The following is a 15,608-nucleotide window of genomic DNA, read 5'->3' on the forward strand; positions in this document are numbered from 1 at the left end:
AGTTTTAACGTAAAGGGGAGATTTATAATAGACTTAATTAAAAGTAATTACAGTGTAATATTGAATGTCCCCAGCTTAAATAAAATTTAAAAATCTAATATTTAATTAATTACGCTGAAAAGTTGTAATTCATGCTTTAAAATTATATTAATCAACTTGATGTGAGTAGAAAAACACTGTTTCACAACCCGTATTTAAAGACAGCTCGAACGCGTCAGATAGTAAACAAATACCGAGTCGATTCGCGCTCAAGAACACCCGCAGGTCCCTCGGCCAACCCCTCGCACATGTCTCCTCTCCCGCCCACGTATTTTACCCCTTCAGAATGAAGCCGCATTGGATATTGAATGCATTCACGGGGCTTGCGATAATCTTATACGCAGAGGCGTCGGTCTCCATTGGCGTGGCGAGTATTGGCATCGTGGGGTCTGCCCTCTACGCTGGATTTGACAGGGTGCGATGTGCCTTCTACGAGTGCTGCTCCCCCAGGTCCAAGTGGACCAAGATGAATGTGACAGGTGGGCCAATTGCCTGATGGCTGGTTGTTGCTCGTTAATGATAGGTTTGTTTTGATAGTGAGCGACTTGTCGTAGCGTAGCCAGATTCCGATCGCGTACCAGTCACGTTGCTGTACGTAGGCTATACGTGGGCGTAAGCTAGGTTAGGTTAGTAGGGTTGTTAAGCTAGTTATGGAAGGATGAATATAAAAACCATGATAAAACTATAGAACAGCTCGGGGTATTTCTAAGTATTAACTCTGCAAGGACTGTATGGAACGGTTCCATAAATACGAGAGATATTAGGGAGCCATATGTTCAAGAAGGGATTGCTAAGGAAATCTGTTACAAAAGAAACTGTACTAACCTAACGCACCCTACCTAACCCAACATAGTAGGCGATGTTACTTAGCCGGAGGCTCTGCCCCCTGGACCCCCAGTGAAGGAAACTCCATTTTTTACCAAAAGGTCCCGTTTAACAATGCGCAAGCGCGATAGTGAAAATATAATTAGTTCTGGGATTAATTACAGTTAACTGACAATAAATAATGCCAGATTCTTGAGAAGCAACCAATATAATAGTTGTTGGTCACTTATTATTAGCCTAACCTCATATCTATGTACAGCATGGTTGGGAACCCTTTTGGGAATGTGGGATTTTATGTGGAGGAAATTGCTGTTGTTGTTATGGAATGGTTCCACACACGCACAAGTCATTAGGGAGCCATTGCCTGTGTTCAAGAAGGGATTGGCTAAGGAAACCTATTATATAAGGAACTATACTAACCTAACGTAGCCTAACCTAACCTAACCTAGTAGGCCGGGTTATTTAGCTGGGGGGCCACACCCCCCTGTGAAGGTAACTCCACTTTTTCCCAAAAGTTCCCCTATAACACTGCACAAGTCCAATAGCATTCCAGGATTGCCAGCAAGCATTAATATAGTTCTGAGGTTAATTGCAGGTCTATTACAGTCGAACAACAAAAAATAACGTTAAATTCTTGATAAGCAACCAAAATACTACAGAAAAAGTCAATTTCCAAGGTATTACCCCATGCGGAGCTGTTCTATAATTCTACCAAAATCATTTATTATTTTACTTCAAACTATTATTTGACATTGGAGCTTTTGTACTGTGATCTTAAGTCTCCTTAACATGATTAGTACAAAACCCATGCTCACTTTCATTGCAAGTTTACTATGACCAAGATATTTTCTGTCCTTTATGTGGTATTGAACATGGCATTCATGGGATTGGCGATGGTATTAAAGTAAAACTTTACAGCAAAGGAAAAAAAAAAGTCACTAACATTTAAAGCATAGGGCATATTAAAACAGGAAAATTATATCTTCAAGTCCAAAGTGTGATAATGGTTCAAAGTAAAATTTCACCAAAAAGGTGGGTAAAATTGCTCAGAGCCAGATCAGATCATAATGCCCCAAGTAAGGTTAGGTTAAGGGAAGGTTGGAGTAGTCTTAGGATCTAGCCTATTAGGCTTTCAGCAGTTTTTAGATTGTGTAGAAGTTTTGGAAGGAACTCAAATTGCTGCAGTAGATTTACAAAGTATAAAACGTTAATGTATTGGTAATGTTGACAACTTAACTCTAGTGAATGTTAAGAACTTTTGGCCAAAATTATGAAGCATAATTTGTTGCGTGAAGAGTTAAAGATCTAATAGGCATCTTGATTGCAAGATATTAATATTTTCAGAATATTAAAACCAAGGGTTCAAACATTTTTGATAAACCACCTGCTGTGAATATTAGGCATTACATATTGAAATGTGATTGAGTTGTGAGAGACTTAAATTGTAAGAATCGTGATAAGATAAAGCTAGAGTTAGGAACAGTGTAAGAGACATATATCACATCACCACTTGTTTTTGTTGTCAAGGTTATGGTCACACAGAACAAATATGCACTGCTAAATTGAGAGGGTATTCCATGCTGCTATAAATGTGCAGTGGTTATAAAATGCATAAATTGCTTAAGATTTCATAAGTTTGACATGAATCATGTAATAGATGAGAGATGTAAAATGTTAGAGGAGGAAATTGGGAGGATTAGAAGCAGAACTGATCTTTTATATTGATTTTGTGTAGTTGCAAATCAGATGTGATTTTGCAAATATGGAATGGCTAGAAAAGTATTTGTATATTAAATGATAGTAGGACTGATTGCTCCAAGGTGCTATAATTCATTTCCTATGTCTAAACACCTGAAAGGTGCGATTAACAATGCCGAGTCTTTGCAACAGAGAGAAGAATTGAGTCTCACTCTCCTGTACATCATCCCTACCACCAGAATTCTGGTCATTTCTACTTGTCAGTTGTCATCTGTACATGGCTAGCTGGATGAGCAAAGTGTTATTTGAAGTGCTTGTTAATTGTTGGTCTGCTTTTTCAGTTTTAGGTAAAGACAGATTTTTCCTTGTAGGTATCAAGTGAGATATGTCGATATATGAAAAGACAGATGTATTTACAAAAAGAATAAATAAAACTTTGCTGTTTGGTCATATTCCAGCTTTAACTTTATATACAGCATCTATAAATATTGTTGAATGTTGTACTATCTGCTGTTTGTTGGAAGCAAAGACAGACTTTGCCTCATTTTCTAATGTAATGCAACATTTTTGTCCTTTTCAGCCTTCAGAGTTACCCTTAACAGAAAGCCATGAAAATCTTCCAGAGTGGTCTTAGTACTGCTGGTGTGTGTTGAACTTTCCTCTGTAGTTGTGCATTGTTACGAGGGACTCAACTGTCTTTTTACTTTCTACTCTGGTGCAGTATGTTGGTCATGAAAACTTATATTAGCTACCTTGTAGCTGTCTTTGTTAATTATCATTAGTGTCATCCATGATTCACGTCTCTTTATCAAACACGACGCTCCTGGTTGCTTGTGATGAATGTTAGGATCAGTCTACCTTGAATATTAATCACTCATTCATGTCAGTTGTATTTCAGGGTCACAGGGCAACTAATTAATGCTCAGTTGCTTTATCCTGTTGAATAAAGCAGCAGAATTGTTTAAAAGAAACTTGTGGCTTTCAGTAGTGATGGAATGCATATATCCATTGTGAGTATGCCTTTAGGAATTTATGGTTAAGGGTACAGCATCGACTCAGCGACAGCGCAATGTATTTATGGCTTATAAAATTATGGTTTTCTCTTCACAGCTCTGAATCTAGCCTTCAGTGAGAACTTGTATGGCCAGCATTTGGTTCAGACTGTTGTCCCCAGAGCCCTAAAAAGTCACCTTGGCCAAGATCAACCTAATAAGGTAAGTTAGTGATGAGACTGGCAAAAAGATGTAGCGTAAGTCATTGTTCTGTTGATAGCTTTTTGTGCTGCTTGTATTGTTACTAACTAAAGTTTCAGAGTAACCTTTATAGATCTGAATTATGTAAAGCAGGATGTCAGACAGTTAGTGATGAAGTAGAATGATTAGTTTATGTGAACCACACTAGTATATGTACAGTACTGATATTTCCATAATTACTACTTGAATCTGTTGACTGTGACACAGCTCATTAGCTATACATTTCTCTTTGTGTTTTGCAATTAATGAAATGTTCTAGATTTTCTCCAAATTTAGGTGTATGTTTTTGCCTTCAAGTAGCCCTTATAGTTGTAACCTCATTTATTTTTATTTCACAGGCTTTAGTCATGAGCTTTCATGGATGGACGGGGGGTGGCAAAAACTATGTAGCCAGATTCATTATTGACAGCTTATATAAGCTTGGTACAAGGAGCCAGTATGTTCATTATTTTGTGAGCACTATTCATTTTCCACATAAAGAACAGTCAGATATATACAAGGTGAGAATTTTCAGTTTTCATTGGTGATATAAGTACAGTAATGCAGGAATTGCAAATTATGGGGATACTGTATGGAAGTACAGTAAACCCCCCGTATTCGCAGTCTCACTATTCGCAGACTCACGTATTCGCGGATTTCTCCGTGGAACGTATCTACCCATTATTCGCAGAAAATTCGCCCATTCGCGGTATTTTTCACTGAGGAATATTCGCTAATTACTGTATTTTCATATTTTCATGTGATAAAACTATTAAAATACTCAGGTATAGGCATTTTTAGATTTTTTTTTTTTTTTTTTTTTTTTTTAAATAATCAAAATAGGCAATTCTAAGTGTTCTTAGAGGGGTTTTAAGTATTCGCGGATTTTAGTTATTTGCGCGGGGGCGGGGGTTGCGGTACGCATCCCGTGAATACGTGGGGTTTACTGTATAGTAAACAAGAGTATGGTTTCTGGGAGCCCAATAGCCTTGTCCATCAGCTTAAACTTAACCATTTAGTGGCTTACCTACAGTTAAATTCATGAATTTCATTAGGATGAGCATAAAATGTTTCGTGAAAATCTAAATGTTTTAAGCACTTGTCAGGCTAATCCAGTGGAAACAAAACAGCCAGTAGTGTCCCTTAGTATACACGCCATTCTTAAAAAACACACTCATGAACGAGAGACGTTAAAGATATGAGAAAGATAATGGTGGGGAAACAGGAGACAGTGCATTTCAAACAGTCAGACAAGTTTCCATTTCCACAGTGGCCAGTCTTTTCTTCAAGATGAAGCCAGATACTGTACAAGAGACTTGCAAAAATTAAATGAATGACAGATAATTTGAGATGAATCTTATGTCCTGTTAAAGATATATCTCCGTGCCAATAGGTGAGGAGATGTAAGCTATCTTTAACGAAAGGTAAGTATCCAAATAATAAATTTTATCAAGAAAATTTATATAATTACCCATAATAATGAAAATGTGCAGGCTATAGGGTATTTAACCAATGAATCATCCATAGATTCTGGCACATAAATGGATGGGCACAGTTTAGAAATGGCAATTAAGGCAGCTAACTGAGCTGCCACCTCCCATGGTACAGTGTTTGCAGCTTTCCCTCAGCCTCTGATTGCCTTAGATTTTTATCCTTTTACTATCATCCAGGGGCAGTTGACTTGAAATTCAAGCCTCCAAAGAATATGATGTTCACTTGAAAGAAGTTACAGAAGATAATAGGAAATACAGAACGAAGAGATCAGTTATTAGAAAAGAAAAAAAAAAGATAAATTAATAAATAAATTATTAAAATGCAACGTGAATTATTTTAGGGTGGTAATGCATTACATCTTTGTCTGGCCAATAATCTCCATCTCTATATAATCCAAACCAGGTGTAATGGAAATCTTGTGAAATATTGACACATTTTGCTTAAGTACTCAGGTACATAATTGACATGACTGCATATTGATCATGCAGTCAATGAAACATTTATAAGTTACAGATATTGCAGAACAAGAAGGTATAAAACATGAATTATTGTAATTGATCACATTGTATTTAGTTATTACAGTAATGTATGTTTAATTTTGTCCTTGCAGTTACATTTACAAGATTGGATACGTGGAAACGTAAGCAAGTGCGAGAGATCTCTTTTCATCTTCGACGAGATTGATAAAATGCCTGTCGGTATGATTGATGGAATCAAGCCTTTCATCGACTACCACGAAAACATTGACGGGGTTGATTTCAGGTAATAATATAAGTTGCGCAGACCGCAATTGCAGTCACTGCCTTCTTATGTAAAAATGGACACCCTAGTTATGATTATTAATATGTTTTGACACATAAGTACATGTACAGTATATATATGAGGTGGGCAATGGAAAACAGGTACCAAAACGCACACATTTGCTTTCTCTCTTTACTTTTGTAAATTGATATTTAAGTTGAATTACAATACACTTTCCATTTGCTCTTATGTAGCAGTTATTGTAACTGTCTTCAGTAAGGAGCTGGTTGTTGTATTGCTATTACAAATTAAGGATACACAGTGCAAGTAATAAATTGTAAATATGTTGGTGATAATTATCTTATTATTATTATTATTATTATTATTATTATTATTATTATTAGATAGTTTAACCAGACCACTCAACTCTTAGGACTTGCCCACAGTGGTGAAAATAAATTGTGTAACAAGGCTTTTATGTTTTAAGCCAAATTTTTTTTTTTTTTTTTTTTTTTTTTTTTTTTTGTGCTTAGTGAACAGCAGATTCAGGTTGTGTGTTTCAGAACTTCCAGGTCATTTTTTATATATATATTTTCTACCTACACGTTCAGATTCACATAAACAAATTCCTAGGAAGCCTAGGATGATGGCTATTTTTTTTTATGTATTGATAGCACTTTTTCTTGAAACAAAAAGGAATAAACAGTTCATTTGTGTTTTCTGCAACTGAATAGTACAGTATATGCCATTAGATTTTGTTTATGATTGTTTTTAACCATACAATGTTTATTTGATTTGCAGGAAATCTATCTTTTTATTCTTAAGTAACACGGGTGGTCCCGATATAACCAGGCTAATGTTAGAGATGTGGCGGAAAGGGAAGAGCAGAGAAGAAATCACAATGGCTGATATGGAGCATTTAATTGAGCGTGGAGCGTTTAGTGAAAAAGGTACACAGTTTTGGAGTGCACTACTGTAATTGTTTATCTTATGTACCTTTTGATAAATATCCTTTTAATACAATCTTTCCTTCTGCAATATCAGATGAAATTTCTATGCAAACAGATGTGGTTTAATGCAAAATACCTAAAAAGGTATTGTTGTCCAGTGCAGAATACATGCAGATGTATTGCTGTCCAGTGGAAAATACATTAACGGGTATTATTGTCCCATGCAAAATGCATAAACAGATCTATTCATTGTGAGCATTCTACTGATTTGTCTTGATTTTAGATTTTTGGTAATTCCGTGTGCTTACTTTTTAGCTTCTACATTTGATTCAACTACTAAGTAATTGATAATGATGTCATGGCTCAACACATGCAATTTCACAATCCTGTATGCTTGAACTCATGTCCAGTTTTATTATTGTGGACCTCCTTGCCATTAGCATTTTTGTTTTGCAGTGTCACTGTTCCCTTTTGTGCACATTTTTCTTCTTTTGACAATTTCTTAACATATTTTATTAGAATTTTTGTTTATTTATTTTATCTTTAAGTATATACTTTACATTATTTCTTGAAGGTTCAAGTACTGTAATGTAAAGATAATTTGTTCTATTATAGTACAGTAGTCTAGTTTTGCACCAGCTGTTCTTTATTTTTCCTTTCCTTTTCCTTCAACCTAAAGGGAGTTGGGGGTAGACTTCATTTTTAAAATCTGTTCATATTAATTTCAGTTACCTTTTAATCATCAGCATGTAGAGTAATGTGATATTAAAGATACATCATATCTCTGGTTCTTCATGTACACTCGGCAAGGAAAGTAGGATACAGTTTTTAAATTGTTACATTGCTTTAAAACATCTGGCAACTTTAGAAAAGGGGAGGAGCTTCAATCTTATTGTGTTTGTTTTTGCCTGACCTCCTAATCCTATTACTTTCAATCACATTCTACGGTTCTGAATTTGATATTGAATGCAGTAGTAAGTTTTACAGTACTTCAGTTGTAATTTGCAGTAAGTTCTGATCAAAATAAACAGGACGTGAACCAACCAAGTTAACCTTTCACAAATGAAATGACACCAAATGAACGGAATTTTATAATCGGTAACGTGAGCTTCCATAATGAAAGGTTAAATTTGGATGTCCAATGAAAAACTTGGGGAACAATAAAGGAACTAATACAGTGTTATGATGAGAGAGAGAGAGAGAGAGAGAGAGAGAGAGAGAGAGCTGCTGTTGCACAGTTTAGGCCTATAGATTTCTACTCATTTCATTATATTTTTTTCTTTTAGAGGTTCCACTATATTTGTATAGTATGTTTTAGCAATGAGAGATTGAAGTTTTGCATAGGCCTACATGTAGAGCTACTCATTTCCTTTTAGTGATTGAGCGATACTATATTTGTATAGTATGTTTTAGCAATGGAGAGAGAGAGAGAGAGTTTATTACGTCAAGAAACATCCAGTTCTTACATCCCAAGACCTGGCGATACTCCGCACATCATAAATCTTATGGATTTAGATTTTTTTTATTAGCTTCACAACATTTACTGCCATTAATTCCAGCTTTTAAACACCGTGAAATACAAATATGAATTAAAAATTAAAGCCAGATGCAATAATAAGCCTGTTCATAATTCCTTTAAATATTGCTGTTCTGATAAACAGTTCTACACCGAGATATCCATACACTATCTTTTAGATCTCATGAACGAAGTCATCTGAGAAATTCTGAGTTGTGTTTTTAAATCTGAGGTTTTTTTTTTGCAGATTTAACATATATGATATAATTTGCACTGTATTTTCATATTCTAGAGTAAATTTCTGAGATTAGTTTTCTGTAAGAAAAATTAAAATTCAATGAAGAAGTTAATGAAAAATCTTCACTTTTTTCTGGTGTACATAATGAGCTCCAAATTGTTCTTTTAAAAAATCAAGCAAAAAGTGGTTTTGAAATATACTGTACATAAATGTACATCATTTGAATCGGTGGAAGTTTGTGATATACTTCATGTACTGGTAAGCTGGAAGAGGACAGGTAATTTCAGACTATGAAATGCCAAATTTTTATCGTCCACAGGTGGATTACACAAAAGTGAGTTAATACAGCACAGTTTGGTAGATTTCTACGTACCCTTTCTTCCACTGGAACGACGGCACATTGAATTTTGCATACGGGACGAGATTAAGCGACGTGGTCTTAAAGGAAGCAAGGAGTTTATTAAGTAAGTTCTTACATGTTTAGTACAGTTAAATCTCCTTATTTTTTATAATTATCTTGCATGGCTTTTATTTTAGCCAGATGCGCTCTATTCCTTCTGTGTTTGAATAAGGGGTGGACTTTCATTTGTACAGAATGCCAGGAGCACTAGCACATTTACCTGATGCATACTACCAGTAATTGCCACAATAGTACATGTTTTGTAATCACATTCCTTTTGAATTGAATTGCCTGCCACTATTAAACTAGCAGATTCTAGGGTCTTTTAAATACAAAGTTTTGTATTTGTGCATTCATAAATGCCCTGGAACTGTTGTAAGATTCACATATTAGAATGGAAAACTTAGTCTTGTATCTTGGAAATGGCTGCATTACTGCCCTTCAGCACCTCCTCTACTGTTAAATTTATGACCTGTATTTTGAAATGATTTGTAGTATCATGCTATCAAAGATAGTGGAAGAGCATTGATGGGCATTTTTAACTTCTGTCATCACTTAAGAGTTCTCCTCAGCACACAAATCTGTACAGTAGATTTCTGTCAGTTGATCTAATGTGAGTTTGCTTTTAAACAGGCACAGTAACTCTTACAGTTTTATTTATCTTGATAATCTATGTCCTTTAAATTTCTTATGAATTTGAAAGCCTAGGTGTTCGTGTTGGTGAAGTTGGATTGTGATTGCCGTACTTCTAAGTTCTAGTGTGTGCATTTTCATTCTAGTGTATTGTCTTGGAATTGGGTAATACAGTTAACCTTAAAAAGACTGTGTTAGAATATGACGGAAAAATGTGACAAGAAAACTTCTTAGGAAGGGAAGTCCAAATGCTTGTGTTGCATATTTCAATGTGACAGACCAAACATTATTAGTTCATCAATACCACCATGTTGCATTGTGTTTGGTATGGGGTCTGTGAAAGAGTTGTAGGTATCTCATACATAAGGAGTCTTGTACATAAAATATTTGGTGAATAGCAAAGGTAAGTTTCCTTGTTCGAATTAATGTCTTCAAAAGGGGGATAGCTAAACCAATAATTTTGTGCGGGAGGTCCTGTGCACGTTAAATGTGAAAGCAATGGTAAAAAACGGGCGTATAAACTTTTGCATTATTTTTTTGTACTGCAAAGATATCAGAACTGTAAGATGTAATAGTGTATTTATTTGTTTATTTTATATTTGCTGACGTTCAGAATATACCTAAACTTACTGTACATGCATGAAAAGAAAATTTATCCATGTATATGTCAAGTAATTTCCATTCTTTGTAGCCTGTTATTATTATTATTATTATTATTATTATTGTTGTTGTTAGTATAGAGCTGGCTTCTTTAGTCAGTTGCTTTTGTGACTTTGGTGGAAAATGAATTGTGATTTCAATTTCAGGACTGTTGCTGATGAGATGACATATTTTCCTCCCGAAAACCAGCTGTTTTCAACCACCGGCTGCAAGAGAGTGTCGCAGAAAGTTTCATATCACATTGCAAATGAGGTGTATGACGTTCTTTTTGATTAATCATTAGGGTATTTTCAAGATCCTGTTTTGTGAATAATGCCTGTCGTTTATTTACAGGATATTTTTCTTCTTTTGGGAGGGAAACCCTGAAGATATTACGGTACAGTACCTAATTAAATGAAAGTCTTAGAGCGTTCTCTGAGCTTTGTACATACAGAGACTTGACTCAAGGCCAGCTGGAGTTATTTTATTGTGATATTAGATTTTATATTTAAGTTTTTTATTATGTAGGATTGTTTTGGTGCAAAGTGATACCCCCAATGCGGTTTTGTCAGCAGTCCTTATACTAAGTGGGTAGTTTGCTATCACAAGCTTGGGAGAAACTAAATGAAGTTGACAAATTATAAATAATCACATTTAGAAATATGTAATGCAAATGGCAGAGATGACCAGTCTACTTAGAGCCTTTTTCCTTCTGGTATAACCATTTTTCAAGTGAGATCATAAACTATTCTCTGGTCACAGTTGTTGGTTGATTTGAAGCCATTTGCAGAATGAGACAAAGTATATTTTTAAACTGCATTAATCCTCTCTAAACTTGCTGAATGCTTCGTGCGTGTCTGCACATTGGATTTGTTGGGTAATAATTTCCTGTCTGTGCAAATGACGTTCCAGAATTGTGGTTGCATATCGTTGTGGTTGTTTTTCATATGAATTTGTATATTTTTGTGTGTGTATAATTATATACATCCTCATCTGGTGTAACTTTTGTGGGGCACCTATTCTAACCCTCTTGGAGTCATTTTGTGTAATTAGTGTTCTGTTGGAGCTCTCTCTACTTGAGAACTGTTAATGTTTCAGTTTTTCAGGCCTGTACAACCAAATGTAAAGAAATTTTCACTTCCATTGATCACGTGAAGCTAATTACCAACCATTTGAAGTTGGCATAGTCCCAGGTTTTTTGTAGGAATCTGCGGTTGTAGAAAGGAAACAATTAATATTTTGAATTTTAAGCTAGTGATCCTTGTATGTTGGCTACAGAAAAGTACTAAAAATCTTTTAGAAAACTCAACACAAGTGTTGCATAGTTTATGACTGTCCAACCTTCATCAAGCAGCAGTTATCAAGGTTTGGAAACAAAAGCCAGGAAAGCAATGTTGTTGGAAACTTTACAAAATTTTCTTTAAGCCTTTTGAGAATTTAAGTTGCAATTCATCAAGAGAAAACACTATCAGAGTGGTAAGTGAGTGGTCCGTTTAACCTTTTTGATAATAATAATAATAGGAATTTTATTCACAAAATTAGCCTTGATAAAGGCTCTCAATTATTTTTTCTAACTCTATCATTGAAAATTTATGCTGAACTTTAAACCAGTGTTGGTGGTTGTACTCAGAAGAATGTTCGGTACTTACTATTGAATATCTTCAGAAGTACAATATGCAAGTAGAGTATTAGATAAGATGCAAATATATGCAGCCTTCCAAAGTACATTTGAAGGTGTTGAGTGTAAGGATGTGTATGTTGACTCATGCAGCTGTGAGGAATGTTTTTGCCTTTTTACAGTTGTAAAGTCTTATGAATTATTTCTCTGTTCTGTGGATGTGTTGGCTAATCATTTTTTCATTGAACTTTATATAACTGTGATAATCTATCTGAGTTTCACCTCAGCCTGTTTGGTATCCTACAATAGTGTACTTACTAGGTATTATTATCCAAGTAGTATTCATTTTGATCTTGATAGATGCAAAAGGTTCTCGGTAACAGAATTCCATCCTGCCCTTATTTTGTCTGAAACTTATATATATCTTTTTTTATTTTAGGTGCTTTAGCAAGCACTGTATTGCATTTTGACAAGAAATATTTAAAAATTGTCTTTCTGAAAGATTTCTTCATGTAAATACAGGTACAGATAATTAAAAACAAGTACACTATTGATAAATGGAGCACCTTTCTGTATTGATGCAAGTTTTGAAGGTGTGGAATAATATCCTGTTTCCAGGTAAGCTTCCTCTTAAGTGACGATATTTGTACAGTATTTTTTCTTTTCAAAGTGAACTGTTGGCCAATTAGAGCCAGCGTTATTGTAGGGATGCTGATGTAATGTTGTTTACAACATACCTTGATTGTCAAACTGTAATTGAAACCAAAGGTTCTTTGCAGCATTCCATAGGCTTCCTGATTCTTCATATTTTCATAACCTGTCCTACTTCTGTACATCTGTCACCATTTGGCCTTTTCCTACTTTGTTGTGTCTTTAACATTAACTTGCTCCAGTTTTCACTCCTCAGTAAAGAACAAGTCCTTCAGGAGAGTTCTGCAGCCTAGAAATGTGACTGTGGTGTTGTCCAGTTATTTAATGATAGCACTATTCAGTATTTGAGTCGTCATAGAACATATCAAATTACAGAGGTTAAAAATCCACAGAACAACTGAATGTGATGATTGCTGCTTGTTACAGTTTCAGTTCCCAGAGTCAGTCAGCTTTTTAAGAAAAGTAGAAATGTTTATATTGTTTTATATTGTTATAAATATGTTGAATGAGGCCATTTTGAGTCAGCACTGGGTTTAGAAAAAGATTTCTGGACCTTAGAAGACTGTTGACAGATCACCAAGACAAGTAATTAGATGGCCATTATGAATGTAAAGGGTACTGTTTAGACTCAATAAGCTTGTGATGTTATTGTGCCAGAACATAAGGTCTAGAGTGAAAATAGTGGCAGGCGTATCAGAATTAGAGATCAGTGTTGGTGTCCTTTAAGGATTTTCCCTGAGGTCTTTGCCATTTATCATAGTAATAGAGGGAGAAAGAGGTTGTAGAAATGTTAAAGACAGTAAGGGTAGTGTCGGGTATTGTGGGCAAGTTTTTTTGACTCAGTATTTTGTATCAAATATAACACGCTGAGTCCCAAGAGATGCTTAGGACTACAGAATGTTCATGTTGTTTACCTTTTGGGACAGAGGTCTGTGAAGCAGTTATTGATATTAAGGGTGAGAACAAGAGTAGCAGCAGCCCGGATGAAGTAGAATGAGATGTTTGACGACAGCAGAGACTTTAGATTATGCTTAAGATCTCTGCTGTTCTGCACAGCAGTAACATGGCCACTGACAAAGAAAATGGAGATTTTGAAAAGTGACTAGAAAATGAACAGAATGGAAGGTCATATCACGAATAAAGAAATGGCAGAGAAATGTGACGTACAGTACTTGATGTGGAATTAGGATGAAGAGGTGGTAATGCTCAGAAATCCATGAAAGAAAGGCATAGATCCAGACCTAGACCAGTTTAGAACTCAGCCAGAATGTGCTCAAGAAAGAGCGATATTTATTTGTATACTTCGAATATTTTAGCATAATTTACTCAATTACGTCTGTTTTAGCATAATTTACTCAATTACATCTGTTTTAGCATAATTTACTCAATTAAATCTTGTTTTCAGGAGGTAATGTTTAAATTCTTGGTTATAGGGATGCAATACACTAATCCCAATTTTGCAAGGAACTGTTCAAACATTATCTGATTGTCACCACATTTGGGAGGGTTGCTTAGCATGCCCTCTCCTGCCTTTTTCGCGTAAAGATAAGGTTATGCAAATAACTATTGTATATTTGTAACAAATGAATGATCAGCCATAATTTTAATAAGAAATTTAACATTTCAGGATACTGTAGTAACTGGTTAGGTTTGAATTTAGCGTGTTGCAGGATGCCTATTGTACAGCAGGATGCCTATTGTACATCATAACTTTTACTTGTAAAAGTTTGTAAATACTGTATTTCAAATTACAGTATTAGTGATGGGGTAGGGGTCTGAAAATTGTAGAGATGGGGCATAAATATAGACCAGTTAGGTCCAGTCAGAGGTTCATAGGTAAGAGAGGAAAATGAAGAAAATTTTTCCACATCTAACCGACCTCCCCCTAAATGGATTGCTCAGCATAAAAATGTTAGTGATGACAGTATTGTGGAGTGCGTAGTGGGTTTATAGTAGTCCTTTCAAACTGATGCAAGTTGCTTGTGTATCACTAAGCACTTTAAATATAAAGTAATGTGGCACTGATACACTACGGTTGTTAGGGTACATGGATAAAAGATCAGGTTGGAGAAGAGCTCTGTATCAATTTCATTTCATTTGTTTGTAAGGTCCTCTAGAATAGGCATGACTTAGTTTCCTAGTTTATGCACTGTACCACAGTTTCAGTCAGCATCACATGATCCTTTTGTTTTTCTCTCGTTATGTATTGTACATAAGAAACAAAGGGCTCAGCTCTTGCAGTTTTTCAGAAAGTTGTCAGCATGGTGATCTGACAAAATATATGCGCAGTATATTTGTAATCAGTGTAATTCTGATAGATGCCTTTATTGGGCATAAAACATTATTTTCACTAAGTCTAGTCATTCTGAAGCACCATCATAATTGGTTGATCAGTCAATAACATTTACTGTACACTTCACTGGAGATTTTTTTATTTCACAGAATATTTTCCTCGTTGTGGTCTGGTTCAAAACTTGCTTTTGGGACAAGTTTTTTTTTAATGGTTTGTCAGTTCGCTTTATCAGGACTAGGAGCTATTTCATGTCTTAACTTTATTTCAAACTGAAGGGATGCCAAACACCTTTCAAGGTTGAGATGTAAATAAAATACATCATTCGTGATCCTTTCTGAGCTTGAAATGCAGAGTGAAGGTTGTTTTCATTTTTACCAAAGTTTTTTTTTTTTTTTTTTTTTTTTTGCTATTATTGCTGTATGAAGTCTGTTCACATCATTGTTAGAATTATATGCACATATGTGAAAATGTGGCCTTCTGCTATTTTGAAACCCTTTATAACACAATCAATATTTTAGTTAATATAACTGTGAAACATGCAAATCCAACTTCAGTTTGTATAAATTGCTAGGCAATAGTTTTAAGTATTTTAATACTATGTAATTGGCATCTTGTAAATAAAAACCACTTCAATCACTCAT

At 35.1% G+C, this 15,608-nt stretch overlaps 1 protein-coding gene across 1 annotated transcript; it reads left to right on the forward strand.

The window, feature by feature from the left end:
- Positions 1-212: 212 nt before the first annotated feature.
- Positions 213-15,603, forward strand: Torsin (torsin family member). The gene is made up of 7 exons (XM_067095124.1): positions 213-518; positions 3,673-3,776; positions 4,154-4,315; positions 5,899-6,050; positions 6,831-6,979; positions 9,053-9,197; positions 10,573-15,603. The coding sequence occupies exons 1-7, from the start codon at positions 326-328 to the stop codon at positions 10,700-10,702; spliced, it is 1,035 nt and encodes a 344-aa protein (XP_066951225.1). The 5' UTR covers positions 213-325; the 3' UTR covers positions 10,703-15,603.
- Positions 15,604-15,608: the final 5 nt, after the last annotated feature.

This window comes from Macrobrachium rosenbergii, chromosome 51 (genome assembly GCF_040412425.1).
Source record: "Macrobrachium rosenbergii isolate ZJJX-2024 chromosome 51, ASM4041242v1, whole genome shotgun sequence".
In the NCBI taxonomy this organism is placed as follows: domain Eukaryota; kingdom Metazoa; phylum Arthropoda; class Malacostraca; order Decapoda; family Palaemonidae; genus Macrobrachium; species Macrobrachium rosenbergii.